The following is a 25,582-nucleotide window of genomic DNA, read 5'->3' as shown; positions in this document are numbered from 1 at the left end:
CCCGCGTTTGGTAAGAAAGCAAGGGGAGATTTTTTTTCTATTTTTTAATAGCAATTTTGTTTGCACCACCCTAGATTCTTGTGTTCTGATGGCCTAATCTGAAACATGTTCACAGAGAGTTTAGTCCTACTGAAATAATGTATTTTAGTTAGGATTGCAGCCTAAATTTCAGAAACAGTTTTCAGTGTTACATAGCCATAGAGATGCCATTAAGAGGTAGAGATGCCTTGTCCCCACCCCATTTTTAGATCAAATATAATTTCTTTCTTAGGGGACCTGTCCTCTAGTTATCTCATTGGGCTATATGTGATTAAGGCGACATCCTATCAGGATGTCCATAAGCATCTGAAATTGAATGATTACAAGCATCCTGTGCCAAGCAGGGATGTTAGTAGAAGCCTTTTTGCTAGATGGCTATTTTTGGCTGTCTAGCTGGGACACTTCAGAGAAAGAAGAAAGGAGGCTGCAGAGGACACAGGACACATTGTATCCTCCGAAGTTTCTTCTCCTCTCAGCCCACTACAATGGTCCCTCTACCCCTTTGACAGGCAACTGACACAGTGCTTTTCATGTTAGTTGCAAGGGGAGAGGGTGGTGACAGTATGGATTCCTACGTCCAAGGTCAGTGCACTGCCTTCAACCTGGGATTTGGAAATCCAAAGCATTCTATACTTGCCCCCACCCCCAGGCAGTGTCTGGGGCCATAAGACTACTTGCTAAATTGACTCATGCTATGCATGTATGCAAAAGGCCCAGTTCTCTCTATCCCTTTTTTAAGATGACTGACCTGTAGGGATATTACTATGGTCACAATGAAACATAGAAAAAGTAAATAACCGCAGAAAATGGTAGTATTATCTTACATTTTATCTTTAAGTATATCCAGGAATGGAACTTTTTGAATGCCCCTATCCTAGATGAATTTCCTGTCCCACTATTAAAACCTGAATAGATGACCATGGTGGACAAACAGTGCACAAATTTTAAAGATTGCCACCTACAAAAGCCACACAGACGTAGAATCAAATATTTCCCTTAACCACTGTATCAATATAAAGCAGTTCTCCCTTGACTATAATTAAGCAATCCATGAACAATTGGATCATTGCTTTTCCTCCATAATACAGAAATTAAAACATCTGCTTATATATCCTACAGTTAAATGGCACATTTTAAAATTAATGCACTTCTTTCAAATAAAACTTGATTATTAACAAAACGCAAGTTATATCAAAAGTATTTTTATTTCATTCTTTTTAAGCAAACATTTTCCCTTGAAAGTTTTGCTAGTTTAAGGAACTAAAAGCAATTCCCAGTTAAAGCCTCCCCTCTTCCTAAATGGAATTTAAGCATAATCAGAAGAGAGCAATAAAACACACTGACCTGAATTTGCTGCTGCAGTAGATTGATTTTGTGCTGCTGTTGCAGAAGTTGCTGTTGTTGTCTTGCAATCTATTAGAAATAAATTTTCCATTAAATTAAAACACTGATGTTGAAATTTCAATATTATTGAGTGAAAACAAGTTCTTTCTTATTCCTCATAATAATTTCAAAGATTTTTCTTCTTTGTTACACTGAACTCCATTTGTCTAGGAGTAACTAAAAGGTTGGAAAAAGGCTTTTAAGGTATCATTCACTAACGTAGCTTTAAAGATCATGGAGGCAATTAAAACAGAACTGGAAACACTAGTACAGCCTACATCTGTTTAATTCTGAGCACTGACATAAACACTGGACATTGCAGATGTGACATGGGGTCTTCTTATAATTTATTTATAATTTTATTATTAAAATTTATATCCTGCCTTATTTGCTAAAAAATATAATCAAGGCAACATACAATAGTTTAAGCAATAAACATTAGCCAATAAAAGAAACAAAGGCATTTAGAAGGCTAAATTGTGAAGCCCTTTCTCAAAGGCAGGCGAGTGAGACCTGAATGTTGCTCTAGACGAACTTCAGGGAACATTTCACTTTCTACAGAGAAAGTCCTTCCATTCATGCTTTAAAAATGGACCTTTGTGGGTAATGGTTTCCTCAAGACGGCCTTTTCTGAAGACCTTAACTGCTGGGCAGGTTGACAGTAAAACATGCAGACAGTGAATTCCCAAACCTTTTAATCTGACAATCATAACATCAGACTCCCAAAAAAGCCATACTTTGGAGCCTCTCTTTTCCTAGGCTTCCAGAGTCTTCTTAATTGCAGAAACACTTTGGAATTCTCTACAGAGGGAAGCCCAGCTTATAGCAACATTACACTCTTTCTGCCATTTAGTTACGATTTGACAGTTTGGCAAAGCTTGCCCTGGAAATAGCTTGCTCCACCCTCCCCAGCCTGGTGTACTCCAGAGACAGCGATCACAGCTCCCCCAACCAGCATGGCCACTTAGCATGGGAACAACGGGAACTGAAGTTCTAGCTTATTACTGAATCACAGCTACTGAATTGTGCTTTCTTGTGTTTTGTATGATTCTAAGTACTCAGTTATTGTGCATTTCTCTTTCATTTGTCTTGCTGCAGGTTCCCCCTCCCCCCGTATGGCTACTACTTACTATTGCTTTACAGTTTTTTTATTTTGAAGAGAAAAGCCATCTACTAATAAATTTTGAAGACAATAACTATAATTGTTTTTGTTGTGCTACTCAAAAAAGAGCATTAAACTGGTTTCAGCTTCATGAATGAAATTATATTTTAAACTTGAGTTTAAAAGCCTGTCAGCAACATCTCTACTTATAGCAATTTCATAGCATGTCAGTTAATGTCATGGCCAGGTGATAGCAAAGGAAATGGTGACGCCACAAGAAAATCAACAAATAAAGCAGCTTTAATTGCATAATAGAAACTTATCAGCATCAACTATCAATATAGAAGAACCAAGTAGAGCTCCCCAAGGATCTTCAGGTCAGCATGTATAACGCACAACTATAGTGTTGTACATACATGGTCTATGTGGCTGTCACAGGAGAACAGTATAAACAAGGTTGGCAAAACAGAGAAAATTTACATATGCAGAATATTAACACAGCACATCCTGTTGAGATTGGACCACATCAGACTGCAGCTGGGGATTTGCCTGATTGAATGCTCCCATGTGTGGGAGCCCCTCTAGACACAGAAAACTAGTATACGAGAAACAAACCAATGCTATTTTTCCTCAGATGTACCAATTTTTGACATGCAGGAGGTATTTTTACATTCTCTCTCTCTCTCTCTCTCTCCGTGTGTGTGTGTGTGTGTGTGTGTGTGTGTACAAGCACAGTCTCCCTCCTGAGCTTACAATCAATCAGACACCTACTAGGAGACGTTGCAAAACATCCTACTTTAATGGAAGTTAAAACCAGAGTGGGTCATATTATGACTATCTCTATAATTGTCCAGCTATCATGGAATTTTCCCCTTAAAAGGACTGTTTGCAAGATTTCATGCTATGTTTTAGTATACTGTTTTTTCTGTGGTTTTAAAGCTTGATGTGCTTGCACTCTTACTGTGGAATTTTACCACTTCAAGCCATCCACTGATGGGGACTGGAGAGAAAGTACATAAACTTAGTTCAGTAGAAAGAGCAAACCCATACTTAAAAAGCAATATTCATGTGCAGACAAGTATCACTGAGAAGGTTTCCATCTAGCTTTCAATGCAAAAGGTAAGAACACAGAATTAAGTAGCTATGATCCAGTAATAAACTTAGACTACAACTCCCATTGCCGCCATAGTCAGTAGTCATGCTGGATGGTGGAAGCTCTGTGTAGTAGAGCAGGCTTTGTTTAACATGGGCAGTGATCTTGCTGAAGTTCAGTTTGCAAGTCCACAGCTCTGTAATTCTGAGTACAATATTGGAGCAAATGAATATTCATTTCCTTATGGAAACCAGTGAAGTACTACCATGGCATCTAATATTGATGGTGTTGTGATCAAAAAAGGCATCCAAAATGCTACAGTGCAATCACCATAACACAGTCTCAATGTATAGGGCTCAACATTGCAAATGATGATACAGAAGCACCATGTGGCTCAAATTCTGAATTTTATTTGCCAATTGGTTGAGCTACATGCTCGCTTCATTGAGCATGACAACCTAGTTTTAAGTGTCATTTAATTTTCATTTTGAAATATAATTACAAAGTGTTCACTGTAAGATATCACTCGTCTGCAAATGTGTCAAGATTAATTTGTGCTAGCTTATTCACAAGTGTCAATAGTTAATTACTGTGTCATCTCTGGATGGCTAAATGACATTCTAACTTCTGATTTTTTACAGTATTCCTTTATGTTATTTTCCATTAGGGACGAGTCCATATTCCTTACATGTGGGCAAATATTCAAGCACATAAAACACTAGACGTCACAACTCATTAAAATCAACAGAGCATATATTGGTGTATATACCCTATAAAACATATTTAACTGAAAAGATAATTCTAGTTTAATGTCAGATTCCTAAAAACTGCACATTAATTTGAAACTAATGCCTAAGGAGTGTAATGAATCTTTTGTTCCTAATTTTTTTATACTAGACAGCTTGGAATATTGTTTATCTTCTAGTCCCTACTGATATTTGGTGGCATGTATATGAGTGTGTGTGTATTTACTTTGAAATTCTAATGGGGATAGCATTAACAAATCATTTTGACAAACTTTATTAAGACATTGTTAATCTTTTTATGAATGAGCAAGGACAAAAATCTTACATGCAGGTAATATGTTTGGCTGTATGGGTGAAATCAACCATCAGCCTTACCACCAGATGTTCAACTCCGTGAACAAAATCCACCCAATGTGATTCTGGCACAAGTTTCATTAAAATGAATAGGAACTGGTTTCCTAAGAAAGGGTGGTACAGAACTCTTAACAAACAACATGCACAATTGCTAATCTCTTCTATCTCTCACATCTGATACTGGGGCTCATAGTGCATCTTTATCCCACAACCAATTTCAGTGTTGAAACAGAGAATCAAAATTTAATGTAGATCTTTCCCAGCATTGTTATGATCTATTCATTCTTCATAGGTACCCTGAAGATAAATATATATAACAGAGCACTCTCTGTGTGTATGACATATTACCATAGTATTTCCAGGTACAAACGGCAGACTATGGTGGACCTGCATGCTATGGAAAATACATTACATCTCTTTTGTTTACTTATACACAAATATCAGTCCTGTTTTGATTGGGGTGAACAGGAAATAGGGCTTATTAGGAATTTATCAGACCCTGGGTGTGAAATAAACATTTTCACATGTTGATGTTTTGTTGCTCACCTGCTCTTGCTGTTGGCGAGCAAGGTCCATTTGCTGCCGTTGTTTTTCAATTTGTGACGCTGCCAGCTTTTTTTGTTCATCATGGGCAGCCAGAAGCTGCTCCCGTAAACTGATGAGCTGGGTGATCATAGTAGAGAGCTGTCGCTCTTTTTCTGCTAGGCTTTCAGGAGTACCTAAAGGAAACACAGGACAATGCAGAGTAAATAACAGGTACACAGTCAAACAAAAACAATGTATGTGAATTTTAAAAATCTTACAAACAGTAGTTCCAGTCTTGATTTTATTTAAAAAATATACTAATAGATCTTGCTACTGTCTTTGCTATATTCTGAAAGGTAGGGTTTGTCACTGTAAACTGTGAAACAAAAGGGAGTCAATTTTCCCCCTTCTGACAAGAGTAATTAATTATGTACTCTGCAATATCAAGTCCCCTTTTTCCTTCTATCCCAATATAATGACTCCTTAATGGGTTGCCAAATTCACAAATAGATTAACATAATTTTCTCTCCATCATACATTTTTAAACAAACAAAATGTAAGACAACCAAACAAAAAAATCTGACTTAATAAGGAAAACAACTCAATTATTGGTGCTAATTTTGCACAGATCCAGTTTTTACATGAACTGAGCATGCCACAGTGCACTACAAGATATGTTTCATTTTTGTTACTAAGAAACCATGACTAAGTTGAGCCTTAATTAGAAGGAGTGTGTGTAAACTAAATTCAACCTGTAACTTTTCAGGGTGTACTGCCTGGAACAAACCAAATGTAAAGCCTCTTACTTAACCTAAAATTCATTTAAACTGATTTAAAATTAGTATAAGATTCAATATTCTTTGCATAAATGGTCCTTCCAATCTGTTGATGGATGTTTTTATTTAGGGCTTGTCTATACGAGGCATTTTTATATGCTTTTAATTCCTTAATAATGGTAGTTTACAGAGTCTTGGGCAACATTGTTATCCTGCAGTGCCTCACCCATGCTTTCCAAGCATTTCCTGGCTATTTTTAGAACAAGTATAATGAGATATTATTTAGATATCATGCTGAATCACACTAAAATGAACGTATATATTTCTGCAACTCTGCTACACTGTATTACCAGCTTGTAGTTGTGTAATAGAACATACAGAGAATGGAAGTCAGAGATGGAAGACACAAGTAAAGGATGTGCTCTTGTTACTGCAGAGAAAATGAAAGATTCCTCAGCATAGTCCTGGGTTAAATGACTCACACTAAGAAGCTATGACTTTCCTTGCTAAATGGAGCAGAAGCTAGAAATCCTAAAGTGGTCAACTTTGTAACTGTGATATTAAAATAAAATTGCAGCCAAAGCATGCTTATTTCTAACTTTATTAAAAAAACAATTCATATGCAGATGTGTAAGTATATTTATTTTATTGTATTAAAATATATACTATCAAATTATTATAAATCTCAAGATGGTTTACATAAAAAGACATACACAAACCATTTTTACAATAAAATAGTTAAAAACGCCTAAGAGCCAGTACTTGCTACAAATAATTAAAATACATTATGGATTTAAAAACTGGGAAAATAAACAGGGTTTGGCCTGGTGCTGAATGAATAAAGCATCAGCACCAGACACACCTCTCTGGGGGTCAATTTCCATAATCAGGGTGCTATCACAGAGAACACCCCGCTCCTTGTAACAGCCCTCCTTACTTCTTTCAAGGAGGATTCTCCAAGAAAGACCTCCGTGGACGATCTTAGGGTCATATGGAAGAAGATGTCACAAAAACAACCTTTAATGAACCCCTATGGGACTCTGAAATGCCATGGCTGGCAATGGGTTTTACCACATGTTGGTCCTGGCTATAATCTAGAGTTCTAACTAGTTACCAAGCCATATTTTGCATGTGTAAGATTTCATTCAGATTATCAAATCCAGACTGATTATCAGATCTGGACAAGATATGCATGCACACACAGTCTCTTTGCTCCTCCTTTATGCAAGTTGAGAAACAAACATAGAAGCTGTAGTAGACCTTAAGTCCCTGTTATGTTTGAATTGCAAAACTACAGATAATGGCATCCAAACAAGTTAGGATATGAAGCCAGGGCTTAGAACTGACTTCCAAATCCTGGCTTATTGGGAACATATTAAACACAGTTCATGGTTCATATAAAACAGAAGGCTTAACATCACACAACTACACAAAGCAATGGATATAAAAAAAATAACTGTGTTTTATGTTTTAAGGCTAAAGCTGAATTACAAGTGAAAATCTATGTCTTGAAACTCATGCTGCAGCTGTGAACAACTGATTGACTATATTGGAGAACTGGAACAGCAATTGTACAGCAGCAGTTGGCAAATATCAAAGACCACTAATATATCTTCTCTACAAAGACTAGAGCTTTGGTCAAGAAAACAGAATTCTACTTTCATACAAAAAGATCTTGTATCATAGAATAGTACATCTATGTAAACAATATATATTTTTAAAATAATATTTTTACCATGTTTTAAGAGGGTAGACTAGAAAAGTTTCTTCATGAATTGCTGAGTTCAATATTAGATTTCTGGAATAAAACACACATTGCAGAGTTTGGGGGCTGGGGCTGGAGGTGGGAGGAATAAGACGAGAGTTCATATATGCCAGTATGCATATCATAGCTTGAACTTGTAGAAAAACATGGTGACCTGTCATAAATCACAGTATCAGGCTATTATCACAATCATCCAATCCTGGCAATTTTATGTGATTCCACTCTCAAAAAAAGAAAAGGCTTTGTACTATCATGTTAAAGATTCCCACAATTCTGCTGGAAAGTTCTTTACTTAACTTGTCACATGAAGTAGTCTACTGGAAACACCAATCTGGGCCTGGAATCATATATAAGATAACTTGGGGGAGATAGCCATATTTTCATGTTCTAACTATACCCTACATAAGGCTATATCATTTAAACTGAATGGTCTGATTCTGGTGTAATATTACTGATGTTCCCCTCCATTCACCTCTCCCCTCTTGAGCTTGCATACTATTTTTCTTGTCTTGTTCTGGTTAACAATAACTATGTTTTCCTGTTAGATCTGAACTGGTGTACCTATAAAGCCCACTAAGCAGTTTATTCTCAAACCAGCTTATAAAATAATGGTGTAATCTGAATTTTAACCTCTGGTTTAAGAGCAAATTATGGTTTCCTGTAACAAGATCATAACAGAATGGGTAGCAACAGGCAGCCTATGGGCAGCATGTGGCCTCTGCTGCTGCCTGAGCAGCAGCAAAAATTAAAACTGGCAGTTTTCTGGCAATCTTTTGGTGGCAAATTGTACATATGACTAAAATTACCAAGTGTGGCTTGTTGTCACCATTTGTTCTCACCATTGAATTTGCCATTGCAGTAGCAGTGGCAGAACTATGCAACAGGGGTCCAGGAATGAAAATGGCCCTTGAATGCCTCCCCAAGCATAGCACCCCTGCAGGAAACCATCATTGTTGATAGTTTGGAAATTTAAGAGCTTTAGTGAAAACAGGGAAGGAAGAATATGTGCTCCAAGCAGAATTGTTCTGATTGGCAAACCAAAGGTTGATCACAGTCAGCTGAACCAGACAAATGCATGAACTAAAGACTCTATCGAAATAGAATACAGGAACGCTAAGTTAATTTTATTCAAGGATCAAGAAATATTTTACCAACAGGTAAATGAGACGAAAATGTTTTAAAGGAAAATATGACAACATTGATATCATAATGGGAATTGTTGCCTGGTAGCCTAATTATATGACATCTTTATCTCATCATTGATTGTCAGTAGAATTGTCACTACTGGAAGATTTGAAAGGTATCTCCCAATAATATACTAAATACGCATATATCTCACTATAATATACCAAACATATGCACTGAGTAGATTATAAATCATTTATCATTCTAGATTATACTAAAGTGATTATCCTAGATGGCTTCCACCTTTCACATATCCTAGAAAATTAATGAAAATGCCAACTTCCTAAACTTCTTTAATTGGCATTTCACCTGCCTCATGGTACCACTCTTCTCTGATCCCCCTGCAATCTTAATTTAAATGGATTCAGAGATGCACCTTGTAAATGGAAAAACAAAACAAACTAATTTCTCCAAATTCCTGAAGCTCCCCCATTGCCACAATCCCATTCTGGAGCATCTGTTGATTTCTGGGAATGGTCTCTGGGTAACACAAGGGTCTGTAATAGGGAAAGCATCAAAGAAGACCCATGGCACATCAAGACTTCTATTCAATATTCTCTGGATGCAGGCCAAAGTAAAAAACATTATCACAATCGCAATAAAAATGTAAGGCTATACCACACATTTAATGCACCACTGGCTCTTACTCTATTGCCTAGAGTTTAACAGGCATATCATACATAGATGATATAAGAACCCATGTGGTGTAGTGGTTAAGAGCATGAGATTGGGATGCAGGCAATCTGGGTTCTAGTCCCCCCTCAGCCGTGGAGCCAACTGGGTGACTTTGGGCCAGCCACAGACTCTCAGCCCCACCAACCTCACAAGATTGTTGTTGTGAGGATAAAACTGAAAGCAAGAGGAGAATGATGTAAGCCACTTTGAGTTCTTTAATAAAGAAAAGGGTGGAATAATCTAATTAATACATGATAGATACATACATACATAGAAGAAAGGCTTTGACATACATCATATTGGAATGCAGAGAAGGAATGCTTTACAGAATTACCTCCCCACTGGTTTTCCTAAGTACCAACTCTTGTACCAACTCTACCTTCATCTAGGACTTCCCTAATTAATTATGCTGCTCACTGAGTTTGTTAATCAGTTGTGAATGTACTTTGAATATTTTATACATGCCTCAGCTAAATTTTAAATCTGATAAATGGTATATGCATTTATTGAGAAATCTCAAGAATATCAAAAGAACATTTACCTGTGTTTTACCGACTACAAGAAGCCTTTGACTGCATTGATCATGACAAGTTGCGGAAAGCACTAAAAGACCTGGAGGTAAGAACACCTCTGAACAGGTTGCTGCAGTCACTATATAAAAACCAGCAAGCAGCTGTAAGAACACCATACGGGGACACAGATTAGTTCAAGGTTGAGAAAGGAGTCCAACAAGGATGTATTCTTTCTCCTTTTTTGTTCAACTTGCTGTATGCTGAACTAATCATGAGAAAGATGGAGCTTGAAGAATCAAAAGTCAGGATACAGATTGAAGAAGCACCAACAACCTTCAATATGCTGATGACACAACCCTCCTCACAGAAACCCAGGAAGATCTAAAGCAACTGATCCAAAGAATCAAAGAAGAGAGTGAGAAGTGTGGCCTCCTTCTGAACATCAAAAAGACAAAGATCTTGATGACTTCACAGAACGAAGCCATCAAAATAGCAATTGATAATGTGGAAAATTGAATGCATAGAGAAATTCACTTTCCTGGGATCACTGATTACTCTGAGCAGTGAATGCAGTCCAGAAATAAAGTGATCGATTTCACTACGTCATATGGCAATGACAAACATGAATCTATTGTGGAGAAACAAGAAAAGCAGGTTGCTTACCTGTAACTGATGTTCTTCGAGTGGCCATCTGTGCAATCACACATATGGGTGCTGCGCATGCGCAGTGCCTTTGGCCGGAAGATTGCCAGCTAATGGTTTTTGGCGGGAAGCTCTGCTCCCTCTTCCCCCGTGGCCTATAAAGAGCGGAGCGTCCGCCATTTTGTTCAGTCTTTGCAACCGAAAGTGCAGCCCCTCGTGGAAAAATTTGTAATTTGAGATAGGGAAATAGAGGGTCGGTACCATGAAAAAGGGGAAACTTCGGTACTGATAGATGTATCCACTCACCGACACCAAGCGGGGCCGGCGGGTGGGTTGTGTGACTGCACAGATGGCCACTCGAAGAACATCAGTTACAGGTAAGCAACCTGCTTTTCTTCGTCATGGCCTCTGTGCATCACACATATGGGTAGATTAACAAGCTTATTTGTTTTTCGGCGCCAGGTGAAGACCTTTTTATTTAAGCAGCATTTTAAATGTTAATATTATTGAATTTTATTTGGCCAGGGCGGCTTATTTTATTCTAATGTATATATTTTAATTGTTCTTGTTTTAATTTATTGTGGATTTTATTCTATGTTGTGAGCCGCCCCGAAGCTTTGGCAAGGGGCAGCATAGAAATGTTTTAATAAATAAATAAATAAATAAATAAATAAAGGAGGAGGGAAGGTGTCCTCAGTGAAGAACAGATGAAAGAACGGCTCTGCCAAAGGAGCAATCCTGTCGAGCCCAAACATCGAGATGGTAATGTCTGGCGAAGGTGCAAGGGTTTGCCCAAGTGGCAGCTCGGCATACATCATCAAGCGAGACCCCGGATGCAAAGGCGGACGAGGTTGCAACAGCCCTAGTGGAATGGCCTCGAGGGACTGAAGGCAAATCGATCTTAGCTAGTTGATAAGATAAGATGATAGTGTGGACTATCCGTTTGGAAAGTCTCTGTGGCGTGACTGGATCGCCCTGATCTCTAGTGGAATACTTAATGAACGGTTTATTTGAATGTTGAATAGACTCAGTCCTCGATCTGTAAAAAGCTAAGCAACGCCGAACATCAAGTGAATGCAAAGATCTCTCTAGTGGAGTCGACCGTGACCGGAAAAAGGCAGGTAATACAATATCTTGCCCCATATGAAAAGGCGTAGTCACTTTAGGCAGAAAAGACGGGTCGAGGCGTAAAATGACCTTCTCCCTGTGAAAGTTCAAATAAGGAGGGTCTATGCGGAGAGCGCAAAGTTCACTGGCCGAATTCCGGTGACGAGGACACTCCTAGTCCCTCGGTTTCCTGGAAGGCTTGGAGACTTTCTCCTTCCTGGCCTTCTTATGGTCTGCCGACTTCTCGGGTTCGGCGTGCTTCCACTTCTCATGCTTCTTTTTGGGGGAAGCAGAGGGAGCCACCGTAGCAGACGCGCCTTTGTCCAAAGGGCGTGAAGGTGCGGCTACTGAAGCGGAGCCAGGCTTTGGAGCAGAAAGCAACGGGTCGGACTGCATGAGAGCCCGATCCCAAAGGAGCCTCCGGAGGCAGTTTTCACTATTCTTCCTGGCCTGCTTGGAGAAGGCCAGGCAGTGAGCGCATTTACCGGTCCTATGCCCCTCGCCCAAACAGAGGAGGCATAGGTCATGCGGGTCAGTTGGTGACATTTTTGACCCGCACTCCACACATTTGCGGAAAGCTGCTCACTGCACCATCGCAGAAAAAGGAAGAAGAGAGAGATAGTGCAGAGGGTAAGTATATATTTTTGGTTTGTTTTTTTTAGATACATCGAAAGAAGGTAGAATGATAGAGAAAAAAACTACAGGAACTATATGAAGCAGAGATAGTTAACTAGCAGGAATAAGGAGAAAAAACCGGGACTATAGAACTGGAACAATCGAGATGAAAAGGCTAACGAGTAACGGTCAGAGCGAAAGTGCCACGAGACACAGTGAACGGCGGTCGCAAAGACTGAACAAAATGGAAGACTCTCTGCTCTTTATAGAACACGGGGGGAGGGGGAGTGGAACTTCTCGCCAAAAACCGTTAGCTGGCAATCTTCCAGCCAAAGGCACTGCGCAGGCGCAGCACCCATATGTGTGATGCACAGAGGCCATGACGAAGAACATCAGTTTGGCAACTAAGTGCAGATTGGTTTTTCCTATAGTTATGAAAGTTGGACAATGAAAAAGTTAGACAAGAGGAAAATTGACTTATTCGACCTGTGGTGTTGGCGGAGGCTCCTGCACATTCCATGGACAGCAGGGGTGACAAATAAACAGGTGTTAGAGCATATTAAACCAGATGCATCTCTGGTTTGCAAGCTAACAAAGATGAGACACACTTATTTTGGCCACATTATGCAATAAAGCTCATTAGAAAAAGAGCTGCAAGAGAAAACCAGACCGCCAAAGAACGAGGTGGTTAAACTCCATCAGAGGATGTGGGCCAGAGCATAGTTTACCTGAATGAGGTGGCACTGGATCAAAAAGTGTGGCAAAATTTGGCCCACAGGATCACTTATAATCGGACACAACTGAAAAGCTGAACATATTTATTTATTTATTTATTTATTTTCTGATTTATATCCTGCCTTTTTCCTACCAAGGGCTCAAGGCAGCTTACATCATCTCTCCTCCTCCATCTTATCCCCACAGCAACAACCCTGTGAGGTAGGTTGGGCTGAGAGTCTGTGACTGGCCCAAAGTCACCCAGTTGGCTCCATGGCCGAACGGGGATTAGAACCCAGATCGCCTGAGTCCCAGTCCCATGCTCTTAACCACTACCCCACACTGGCTCTCTATAAAAAATAAAATATAATTTTATTACATGATAGCAGTAGCGGATTTTTAATGGTAGGGCTGATGTCCTGTAATAGTGTATTTGAATGGATATCAGGACAGAGTTGGCACCTAGTCCCTAAGTGTTGCACAGTTATAATTCTTGCATTGCTGATATTAAACTTCCTTTTTGTAGAAGGTTATGGCCCTATGGTTGACAATTTTCCTTTTATCCATGCACTATTGTCATTTTTTTTCAAATGTCATGTCTTGTGTGCTAGACAAAAAGTGAAGGAAAGGATCAGCCTGGAAGCTTTTCTTGCACAGAGGACATGCATACAGGTATGCTTCCAAAAGAGGCTTTCCAAATTCCCAAATGCTTCCAAGCAGGAAACATTCATTATTGGAAGGATTTGTAATCTAACTGTTTAGTCAAATAAGCTCCCAGAGTAGCTTACAAACATCAATAAAAGGGCAGTGTCCATCCTCAGGCTTACATTATCAGATGACATACATGGGGAAAAAGAATGGTGACAGAAGAGAAGGACAAACAACCATGAGTATACATCTTTCTCTGAGATCCTTTAAGCTGCATGGTGGAATTTTGTTCACTCCTTAAAGGAAGGGAAGAATCATGTTGGTGGATCACCAACTCAGCCATCACCACCACATGGTGTCCTATTGCCAATTAGCTCCACAGAGCCACCAGGCAAAGCCATCTCTGCCAGGAGACAGCGATGCAAGTTCCTGGGGCACAGAGGCTGCCCAAAGCTAGTGCAGGAGACCTCTTCACCAGTCGAGCCACCATTCCTTAGGGTACTAAGCAGGAAATTCATAATAGGGGGATCAATGGGCCTAGGCTAACAGAAGGGATATTCAAAAACTGATGGTCCTTCATTGCATTTATTTTAACAAAATGTGGATCAGCAGCACATTTCACTGAGGCAACTCAGTGCATAAATTACATATACAGGCATTCCCCAGGTTATGAACATCCAAGTTATGAACAACTGGTACTTATGAATGAACTGCCATAAAGCCTATTAATTTCTTTAAAAATATGGCAGGAAATTGTCATCATGATAGAGAGGAAACCAGAAAGGGAGAGAAGAAAAGCCTTCAAAACATCATTATAGAAAGGAAGGAAGCAAAATGGTAGAGGGGGATGCTTTCAAAGGCTTCCTGCCTTGCTCATCCAACAAGGGAAATTTCTTCAGTATTTCCTTGCTGCAAAGATGATGCAATGGACACGGGCCGGGGTGGGAGGTAGAGATGATAATGGTTTTTCCACTTTTACAGGGGTCCTGAACCCCTACAAATATGGAGGGCTGACTATATGTGATCCACTTTACATACAAAATTCAACAGAAATACAAATTTCCATTTTCTCAGGAACAGACCTTGTTCATAACACTTCATTGCACAAAGAGTGAACACTTTACATTGGTGTATATAGACATGTTCATTTGTGTACTCACACATCTAACTGAAAATAATACTTCTTCACACATCTGATAATGTAAGCTTTATTCAACAAAAGCTTCTGACAAAACTTTTTTGTCTGTCTGAGGAAACACCACTTCTCACAATCATCCAAAATTCACTATTCATGGAGATTAACATCATTTCTAACCCTATATTAAACAGCACTCTTGCATATACGATAATACTTAAGATTATCTGGAAGTCATGGATGCCCACCTGTCAATCCACTGGGGCAAATGGGGCCCTCTACAATCAACAATATGTATGCCTGTCACATATATACTTATTCTTTATGATATTCCCACATGCTCTTCTATTGAAAATAAGCACAAAACAACAGGACACAGGGGACCATAGAAATGAAAGAGAATGATTTTCAAATGATTTCATTCTAATGAGCATTTTTATTTACTTCCTGCCACCCCTGCTTGTCGTTTTGCTGTGGTTTAAGTACAAACAAAAAAGAACTTGCTACAGATGCTGACCAGATTGAGCTGGTCTGGCTGGGCCAATAGAGGTCTGTCGTCATCCTTTTGCTCACCATGCACTGCAGTGTGCTATGATACCCTTAAGAAATTGCCCGTAAATAAATGCTTCTACTAAGCAGAAAAGGTCATCTAAAATAAATTGTAAAAATACCACTAAGGTATCTCCAAAATGTATTTGCTGCAAAGTCAGAAAAAACAGGCTTTATAACAGATCCTAATAAATATGCCCACTTATATATTATACACTTCATATGCTCCTCTCTGCCATTTCTAAGCTGCATCTTATTCTCTAACTCGAAAGGCATGGATACAACCCCCCCTCCCTGCCTGCCTGCCTCCCTCCCTGCAGCTTTCCAATGGGGTCTTCCTTATCCCCAAATCACATCTGTCTTGAGTTTCTCTCAGATTTGTCAGGTGGATCAGTGCTCCCCAGGGCCTGCTCCAGCTGAAGTATTTTAATTTGACTAAACACCTGATTTATTTTATCTCTCCAATGAGAAAGGCAGTTTGTCTTAATAGAGCCTGTCAGCCCACAGTCCCATTCAGAGCAATTTACAGGCAGCCAGGGACGCTGGGATAGAAGAGTGCTGTGATTCTGTATTTTATCCTCCTCCAGAAAGCACCTAAAAGCAGCTATTCACGGCTCCTGCATGTGGCATTTTAGAGCTGAATTAGCTTTTTATTCAAGTAACTACACTTGTTGTGAATAATCTGTAAAATTGCCACATTCAGTACTGATTTTATTAACCTTTGGCTCTATCACAAAATGGTCTTCAGTTAGGAAGGACCTTTAAATTTGACATATTTTTTTTCTAAGAGACCTTTATTCTTGTGACTTCAGATTTACTGAATTTGATCCATTGACTCCTTTACCACTTATATTCCAAATTTTAAGTCTCAGAGGGAAAATCAGTACCATGTGTGGAAAGCTCCCCCTTCAAGATAATGACACTTTCCCTTAACAAAAATCAGGAAACAAACAATGTATGATAACTACTGTTATCATAAGCTGAAACTTAATAAAGGGATTAATCAGCCTCATTCCAACAGTTCAATTTATCAGGACTATATATTTCTATTGCTTCCAGTACTGTACATACATTGCATGCATGTATGCCATAATTCAGACAAACTGTGTCTAAAGATATTTATTTAAATAAAAGATTCCAAAGACAGCTCATCCACTATTTTTGCTGCAGTAGCTTCCATTGCTGACAAGACAGACCCTTTCTGAAGTAAATACTAGCTTATCTCTTTTGCAGACAGTGCAGCTAAAGCAAAAAAGAAAAACCTCACCAGCAAGCATGCTTCCTTTGCACATATATCCAATACTGTACTAGCAGAAGTCCATACACACAACACCTTCTTCTTGTATCCCGCACCACCCGCATGTCCTCACTGTGGCATAATGCTTAGAGTGCTGGAGCGGGACCTGGAAGAACTGGCTTCAGGTCACCACATGGCTCTGAAACCAAATGGATGTCTTTGGCCAGCCACTGACCTAACCCATAGGGTTGTTGTAAGGAACAATGGAAAGGAGAAGAACTTCTTACGAGTGGATATTTTATTTTTCCAAATATAAATATACACTGGAAATATATGATCAATATTTACTTCTGCAGTTCCCTTTAAACTGCATGCTTAGTAGCAAACACACAATTCATGATAGAGCCGAAAGAATGGCTTCTCTTTCACCAAAGGTTTTTTGCAGACAACTGGATAGGACACACAAACCAGTACAGGTTATGTACGCTGTTTAGTCAAGAGTCCAAATTTCATTTGAATCCTTCATTCATTCCACATAATGCATATACAACTAAAATTGAATGAATACAAATATAATAGTATAGAATGCATAAGACATCAATTCCCAATGACATATGTCCATGCATGATATAAATAATAAATGATGAGAATAATAAACTGAAAAAACTTGAAAGCTTGTAAAAAGAATGAGACAAGTTGCCGAAGTATCAGAAAAAAATAAAACTTTCATTTTCAGAATACAAGTTATATATATACCAGAGGGATACAGGAATATCAGAGAGATACACTTGTCAAGGAGTCAATATGTTAAATTTACATTTCTGCTGTTCCATCAGCTGCAATATTATGGTTATTCCTTTTTATCTCCCTGTGCTTTCTGTTGAACCAATGGAAAACAATTAACTACACCAAAGGATCCATAGCTCACTCCAGGGTTGCTGTAGATTTTCACCCAGTTAGTGTGTCAAGTGAATTATATTATCCTTTGGATCCATGGGTTCTTCCAGCATACCCACTGCCAGACACTCAGCGTGCCTCATTACCTCCCTCTCAAACACTGGCAAGGTACTAGTTTCTGAGTACCTTGGAACAGGGAGCGGGACTGCTCCCCTCTCCTTTCAGCTTTGGAGGAGGTGATCCAGTCAGTACCTGGAATATGCTAAGCACTGGATTCTCATTATATTTCCTTTGCTAAATTTCTAGCCCACACTTCCTACAAGGCAGCACTCAATGGTCTTTCACCCATTTCCCACCCCCATTATAATTCTACAACATTACTCTGACAGATTGTAACCCAGTGAAATGCATGGCTAAATGAAGATTTGAAACCGAGTTTTCCAGTCCTACTCCAGCACTCTAACCAATATACTTTACTGACTTTCATTTGTACTGATAGTGCTGCTTTCTTTATGTAGACATATAATGCTAGTATTAAACAAAGGTTGTAAAGCAGACAATTTTTCAGATATTAAAATATGTCTCAGAAATGGACCAGTTCCAAAAACACCCTAACAGAAAAGCAAGTCCAGAGCTAAAAGGTCCAATTCAAAGACCACAGAAGACAAGAAAACAGAATCCGTAAGTGGGAGGCATGTAAGATGAACTGGTCCCCTAGCTTATTTCTTGGGTTTTTAAAAAACACATATCTACTGAACTACCACAGTAGATATAATAATTAATTACTCTAAGAAACTTCACTTAGATGAAAATAGTTTAATACTACTATTTCAAGCAATACCATCTCTAGCTAGGACAATAAAAAAAGGTCCTACCAATAGATTTTGTGACCTGAACCTTTTGCCCTGGTTCAGCTAGTGTACAAAAATTAATCAGAAATTTGATTTCTGGAAAAAGATAGTAATATAAAGCAATTGTTTAAAAAGTAGATTTGGTCAATGACACATTAAAAATAAGTTACAAGCGTATCACCACAGCTGCAAAGTATCATTTACTAAAGCAACAGAACCAATAATCCAGATGTTATTTCTATAATCAGTATTTGAATTGAAAATGAATCAATTGTCCTTGCAGTTACATACAAACAACAGAAGCAAAACACAATACCAAACATAAAAGTAAGGGTATTTGAGCTTTGCTGCCCAGAGATATAACTTGGTTAAGCCATTTTGTCTAATACCACAGGCTACAAGAAACATCTGATAGATTGTGATGTTTCTACTTCACAAGGCTATGGCCAACCATTTAGCATTTACCTTGTTTGATCAGGTTGCTTTTTAAATGCCACAAAACAAGGCAAGAAGGACAACAAATATAAGCAATGAGGGATAAAAAAGAAAGAGAAGTAACAATCAAATAGAAGGGCTTCAGAGATAAAAGTCACTTTGTGCTGTCTGTCTATACAGCCTCCTTCCCCCATACACAGGCATCTAATTTGAGTCTTAACTCCAATAGCAGTTTAAAAAGCTTTCCACTCTGAAGAGCCCCCAAGTACATAATAAAGATAAAGGATTTCAGCAGTGAACCACCACAAAGACTTTTATTATCTTATCAGTCTTTGGTTACAACAGCTGAACCAATATGACTAAGTTCTGAATGACTTTTTCTGTTTTTCATTTTAAAAAGTGAGGGAGAGAAAGAGCAGGATACTGGAATTCCTTTATTCCATGTTCAGTTAGCAATTGTTGATGCTTCCATATGCTACTGCCCAGTCATTAGTCAATAAAAAGTTGTCTAAATGCTGCAATTGTGTTTTGTAGCATCCACCGTGAACATGTCCTGCATGTAGAGTGGCTCTCTCAGTGAATGCAAGGCCTCTACCCAAAATGGAAGTACTATCCAATTTTAAGTCTCTTTAATTCTCCAAATAAAAACAGAGAGCACTACAAAATTATTATTTTCACAATGTTCATTATTTTGAAGAGCCCAACCTGTATTATTTTCTAGTGCTTCTGCATTGTGGATTACTTTTTGTTTCCTGAAGAACAAAAAGGGGAACTCAGGTGGCACTTTCTGGAATGAGAAAACAGGCCAAAATTGTAAAGGTTTTTCAGCTCATAGGTAATATAGTGTAAACCTACAACTAAATACAGGAGGAGAGTTTGCACTGGTTTTTGTTGGTCTAGAATGTGGCTGTAACTGGCTGTAATAATGTACATCCAGTGTACGTCATGCCACTTCCAGTTTTGTCTAACACTTCCATGTCCTCTCTTTCCTTCACTCCCACAAAATGAGGATTGTGACAAGACCAACAGCATGATGGGGAGGTTAATAAATAGGGTATCCAAGTTTCCAGACACTAAAGCTATGATTGTAGAATACAATTGGTTCTGTTTGATAAGCATTTGCCATAATTAAGTTTTTCATATGCAAGTGAGAAAGAATTTGAGATTTTTAAAGACAGTGACATACTCACACATATTTGCCTCTTAACATGTTTTGTATTTTAAATATGCTGCATTTTTAAAATATAGGATAATAACCAAGCAGGGACCTTTGGCTAGTCTAATAAACCGTTATAATTTTTTTAAAGTTTGGAATAATTAAAAGGAGAACAATCAAACCTGACACACATTTGGCTGAGGCAAAACTGGGTGCTGACACAGATATTAGTTTAATGTTATGCAGAGCAGTAATTTCAGTTGTACAAGTGGATGGGAAGGATGTCAAACTCATACCACAACTTGAGAATTTGCTGTGGATTCCTTTTTATATTCACCATCACCTGATATTCTGCTTGTTCTCATCTTTTAATTAAATGCTTATGCACAATATTCCAGAAAATAATTTATACTGAATTAATAGTCCATGAAGAAAGAAGCTGATTAAGCATTTATAGGGACAGGGATTTGCTCTTCCACCACTGGAACTTGTTCAGATACAGGTATCACCACAGTATCGTCACTTGTCATTCTGGTCATGGATAAACTGAATGAACTTTCCTTGCAAAGTTTAGGAAGACACACTAGTGTCTGATAATAAGAACATCAATTTGGGCTCTGTTTATATTCTCAAGAAACTGAGAAAAGCTACCCTAAATTGTTTATAAGTCTAAAATGCTATCCCAAGACTGCTTTGTCCCTGCATTCTGATTCGTCCCTGTTCTCAGCAGCAGCAACTTTGGAAAAAGAATTCATGAAAGCTATACAGAAATCAGCAACACATACTTAAAGTGATAGGACTACAAAACCAATCATATTTGACTAAATGAAGAAATGAAAAAAAATGTCCTCACTCTGATTAGGTTTCCTGAAAATACTGTGTAGCCAAAGTAATCAGTTTTAATTACACAATAAAGTAAAAAAGATTAACATAAAACATACTAAGGACACTGCTTCTTACACATCCAGTGGTGAAAATTTTCAACCCATTTCAGTGTCTCATCAAAACAATCACTCTAATAGTGCAGGAAAGGAATTCCTCATGAAATCAACATCATTTCAGGTCATCTCTTTTAGAGACCAAGTATCTGTTAATTTTTTTTTCTGATAAACCCAATCTACAAGTGTTTATAATGGGTTGCATATAATGTTCACATAGTTCATTATCTTTTCTCATATACATTATTGGGTACCTAGTACAGAACAGGATCAGAAGGAAAGAATCATGGGATGTCACAAAAACATATAATGTAATATGGTCCCAAGCACTAGCTCAATTGTTAACCACTTAACATGAATACATGTAATATGTTCTGAACTGTGGGAAGGGAAAGCAGGGTAGAAGTATAGCTAATAATGAACTGAACATTTTCTACACCAGATGGGACAAAATTCTATAATCTAAAAGATGCAATCTACATCACAATGAAATCTATGGAAAACTCCCATTGACCTTAATGAAGCCAAGTGAGCTGGCCTGCAGCAAGCCTGTTGTCATTTGACAATGGAGCTCTAATGTCTATTATTCTGTATAACTATAACATCAACCGCCTGCTTTGACTTTGATCATATTTCCCAGCACACAAAGATTAGAAGTCTATCTAAAGAAAAATAAATAAATGGAGATTTCAGGATTTCAGATTCTGAAACTGCCCCATTTCCCTGATTGTTCTTTCATAGCTGAGTACAGCTGGATATTTTTCGCTTGCTTGCTTTAATGCAGTTTTCATATCCAGTTTCAACTTTTAACATGTGATTTCTGGATGACAAAGTCCTCTTCAAAGTATATCTTTTTATTATGTAAATATGGTATAATTCAGAACAATCTATTAGACTTTTACTTTCTTTTTTAGACATTGTTTTTTCATGTTAAGACATAGCAGCTGCTGTTTTTAGGTGAATGGCTGCCTAATAAGGTTTGCATTCGCACTGTAGTCTACCATTGGTTTACTGCTGCACAGTTTGCACTTGACTAGCAGTACTTTGGCATTAAATCACAGCTGGAAGATTCAGTAGTATATATTGATAGATATTCCAAAAGTAGATTTCTTATTTATTTCAATAAAAAACAGTATTACAGTTGGCAGTCTGTATGCTTCCAGTCCCAATTTAAGGTGCTGGACTTAAGTCCTACATGGCTTAAGCCCACAATACTTGTTGGAGCGCTTCTCCCAACCACAATCTATTTGGACACTATGTTCAACCTCTGGAACTCCCCTCCAAGTACCAACTCTGAGGTAAGTAAGGCGGGGGGGCAAGAACAGGGAGGATTTTCTCAATGGTAACCCCCAATCTATGGAATAACCTCTTCATTGCAGCCTGGCTGGCACCAAATCTTTCATATTTTTGATGCCAGGTTAAGACAGCCCTCTTTTTCTGAGGCTTTTAAGGACTTCTTCAGCCACCCAGGGGCTTAAAGGGGGATCACCAGGTGTTTCAAAGTGACTCTGAGTCACTTTTTTGTCCTTCTTTGTACTGTACGTTTTTAATCATCTGTTTTTAGCTGTTTTAATTTTTTGAAATTTTTATGATACTTTTATCATTTATTTTTATGGATTGTGTAGGCCACCCAGAGAGCGTCAGCTATGGGGTGGTATAGAAATGAAATTGATACTAACAATATTAATACTGTAATATTCTGTTTTATGGGTTAGGCACATAATTTTATTTGATGTAACTGTAAAAGATACTGGGTAACCCTAACCAAGATGTAGATCAGATATGTTCATGGTACTAATCTGAAGTCCTCAACAGAGATATAAGGCACCATCATCTTGCTGCATTACCTTCAACAAGGACTGGGTAACCAGAATGTGCATATCTGCTATGAAGGAAAGAGACACACATACATCAGAGGTCTTGTTTATCACCTCAGTTCAGCACTGAACCACACCTTAAAACTGGGCACTATGCAATAATTTAGAGAGCAACTTGTCTCTTACATTATTTAAGCTTCTTGTTAAGTAATTCAAGTTATTAGTTGTTAGCCTAATTCTTCAGAAGTGTCTGAATTATATATATGGGTACTGTATAACATTACTACAAGATTTATATACTTTAAATATAAATTTTAATTTTGATGCTAATTACATGACCATCTTTCATGTCTTACAAATATAAACAAGGATCTCAATGAAAAACTTATATTTGCCTCTGAAGATTTTTTTTAATTGCCTCTGGTTACAAGTAATGAAGAGGCAAAGTTTACTGCAAAGGAAAGATATTTGCATATGCTGTCTATCATAGAAATGGTGAGGAAACTTTCTACAGTTTATTTCAGTCTAAATCCTTTCATCTGGTGAGAAGAAAATAGCATTTAATATGGAGTATCAAGCACAAAGATAACATGCTTCAGAATGTGACCTATAGAAAACTGCATTGGCTGCAGTGTTCAGAGATAAAGCATTAGTAGTCTATATATACAGCTTCCTCTGATCCTGAACCTCAAAGTAGCAGAGGATAAAGACCCATTCACATGATTATTTTGGGGTTTATTTTCAACTCATAAAGATGTCCTTTGGTAGTCCTAACCAAACATGGATGTAGAAAAGCAGTCATGTAAGTATTTAACCATGAATCTAAATATGAATATATCAAGCTTCCATAAATGACCTTTCTTAGGTGTCCAAAATGGCATAACCAATAATATTGAATGTGTAATTTTTTAAAAAAACCTATTTTTTCATTTTGTGTGGCCTTCTTTCTGTGGTCCATAAATCACAAAGAACAGAAAACACATGTTTGGCTACTACAGGAAAAAGTTCATCAAGAGGTCCTTAAACTGAAATCTACAAGGGAGGAAGATGTGAATCATGACATACCATCACCTGACAAAGACTTGCGTATTTCAACAGGGAAAAAATCTCAGGCAGGGCCTAACATCAGCCTACCTAAACACGTAGGAAGATATCCAGGGCATAACAAAAATGAACGTCAATGTCTATACACCTTGTGCACAAAGGGGCAATTAGAATCTTATAGGAATAACTGAAACTTGGTGGGATGATTCAAATGTCTTGAACTCTACAATTGACAGATGCAACCTGTTCAAGAACAGCAGAAGGGACAAAAAGGGAGGTGGAGTCGCACTATACATAAAAGACACATATATCTGCACAGAAATACAAAAAGAGGAACTTAGTAGCCCCACTGATATCTGGTTTAATTTAAAGGAAGCAAAGAATTTGAAAAAATAGTTATTGGCATTTATTACCAACTACCACTCAAAAAGCAGACAAGGGCACAACCTTCAAAAAGCAACTTGTCAGAGTTTCCAAGACAATTTCTGCCAAATATGGCCCTTCCAAGAAATTCCTACCATGAGTGGCCAACAACTTCCTCCAGCAGAAGGCAGAGGAACAGGTATCCTCAATTTAATACTAACAGGGATGGGCCTAGTGGACAAAATAGTGGCCACAGGAATCCTGGGGTGAAATGACCATGCGATAATTGAATTCTCAATTATAAACCAGTTAAGCATTAACTGTAGCCACACACATTCCCTGAACTTCAAGAAAGCCAATTTTAACAACCTCAGAATAATAAGTAAGGTGCCATGGCATCTCACTCTTAAGGGAAAAGGAATCCAAGAGGAGTCGAAAATCTTGAAAAAGGAAATTCTCCAAGCACAACTACAAACAATTAAAAAAAAAAAAAAGACAACAGTGGAAGCCCATGTGGCTACACAAAAAGTAAAGTGATAGCCTGAAGGAAAAAAAAGAACATGTACAGGAATTGGAAGCAGGGTCAGGCCACAAAGAAGGAATATAAACAAACAGCAAGGAATTGCAGGGACAGCATCAGGAGAGCTAGAGCAGAAAATGAACTGAGACTAGGAAGGGATGCTAAAAACAAGAAGAAATCCTTTTTTCAGATATGTCCAAAGTAAAAGATATACAGTGGTACCTTGGTTCACGAACTTAATCTGTTCCAGGACTCTGGTCGTGACCCAAATTGGTTGTGAGCCAAATTAAATTTCCCCATAAGATTCAGTGTAAATAAGGTTAATCTGTTCTGTGACCATTTTTTAAATCAGAAAAATGTGAAACAAAGTGACAACAACAAAGATCGCAGCCATCTCCCCCCCAACCCACCCCAAGCACAAGTGCGACCATCTTCCCTCCCTACCCAGCATGACTGAGATCGCACCCGTCATCCCTGCAGGCGCCCATCAGCCCGGTGCGTTTGGGGAGAGATGGGTGTGATCACGGGCACACTGAGGAGGAAGAGTTGGGCGCAAACAGCGCACTGGGGGAGAGATGGGTGTGATCTCGGCCGCCCCCCCCAACCCCTCCCCATCAGGGGGTGGGGAGATGGCCGCAGTCGTGCTAGTTGGGGGATGGGGGAGATGGCCGAGATTGTACCCATCTTTCCTGCAGGAGCACGCCTCTGATCATGTTGTCTGTTACCACTTTGCCATCCACTTTAAGTAGTTGGATACCT

At 38.5% G+C, this 25,582-nt stretch overlaps 1 protein-coding gene across 1 annotated transcript in view; it reads right to left on the bottom strand.

Annotated features, from left to right (window-relative positions):
• The window catches only part of SOX6 (SRY-box transcription factor 6), a 345,673-nt gene that overhangs the window by 186,596 nt on the left and 133,495 nt on the right, over window positions 1-25,582 (bottom strand). Inside the window, exons 5-6 of the mRNA XM_044426093.1 lie at window positions 5,264-5,436; window positions 1,384-1,452 (exon numbers count right to left, since the gene is read on the bottom strand). Of these exons, the coding sequence (XP_044282028.1) occupies window positions 1,384-1,452; window positions 5,264-5,436 (242 nt within the window). The remainder of the gene's footprint in view (window positions 1-1,383; window positions 1,453-5,263; window positions 5,437-25,582) is intronic.

This window comes from Varanus komodoensis, unplaced genomic scaffold (assembly GCF_004798865.1).
Source record: "Varanus komodoensis strain SLA01 unplaced genomic scaffold, ASM479886v1 scaffold16, whole genome shotgun sequence".
NCBI classification, from domain to species: domain Eukaryota; kingdom Metazoa; phylum Chordata; class Lepidosauria; order Squamata; family Varanidae; genus Varanus; species Varanus komodoensis.
Note: the sequence above shows the minus strand (reverse complement) of the source record. Positions and strands in the feature narration are given on the sequence as shown.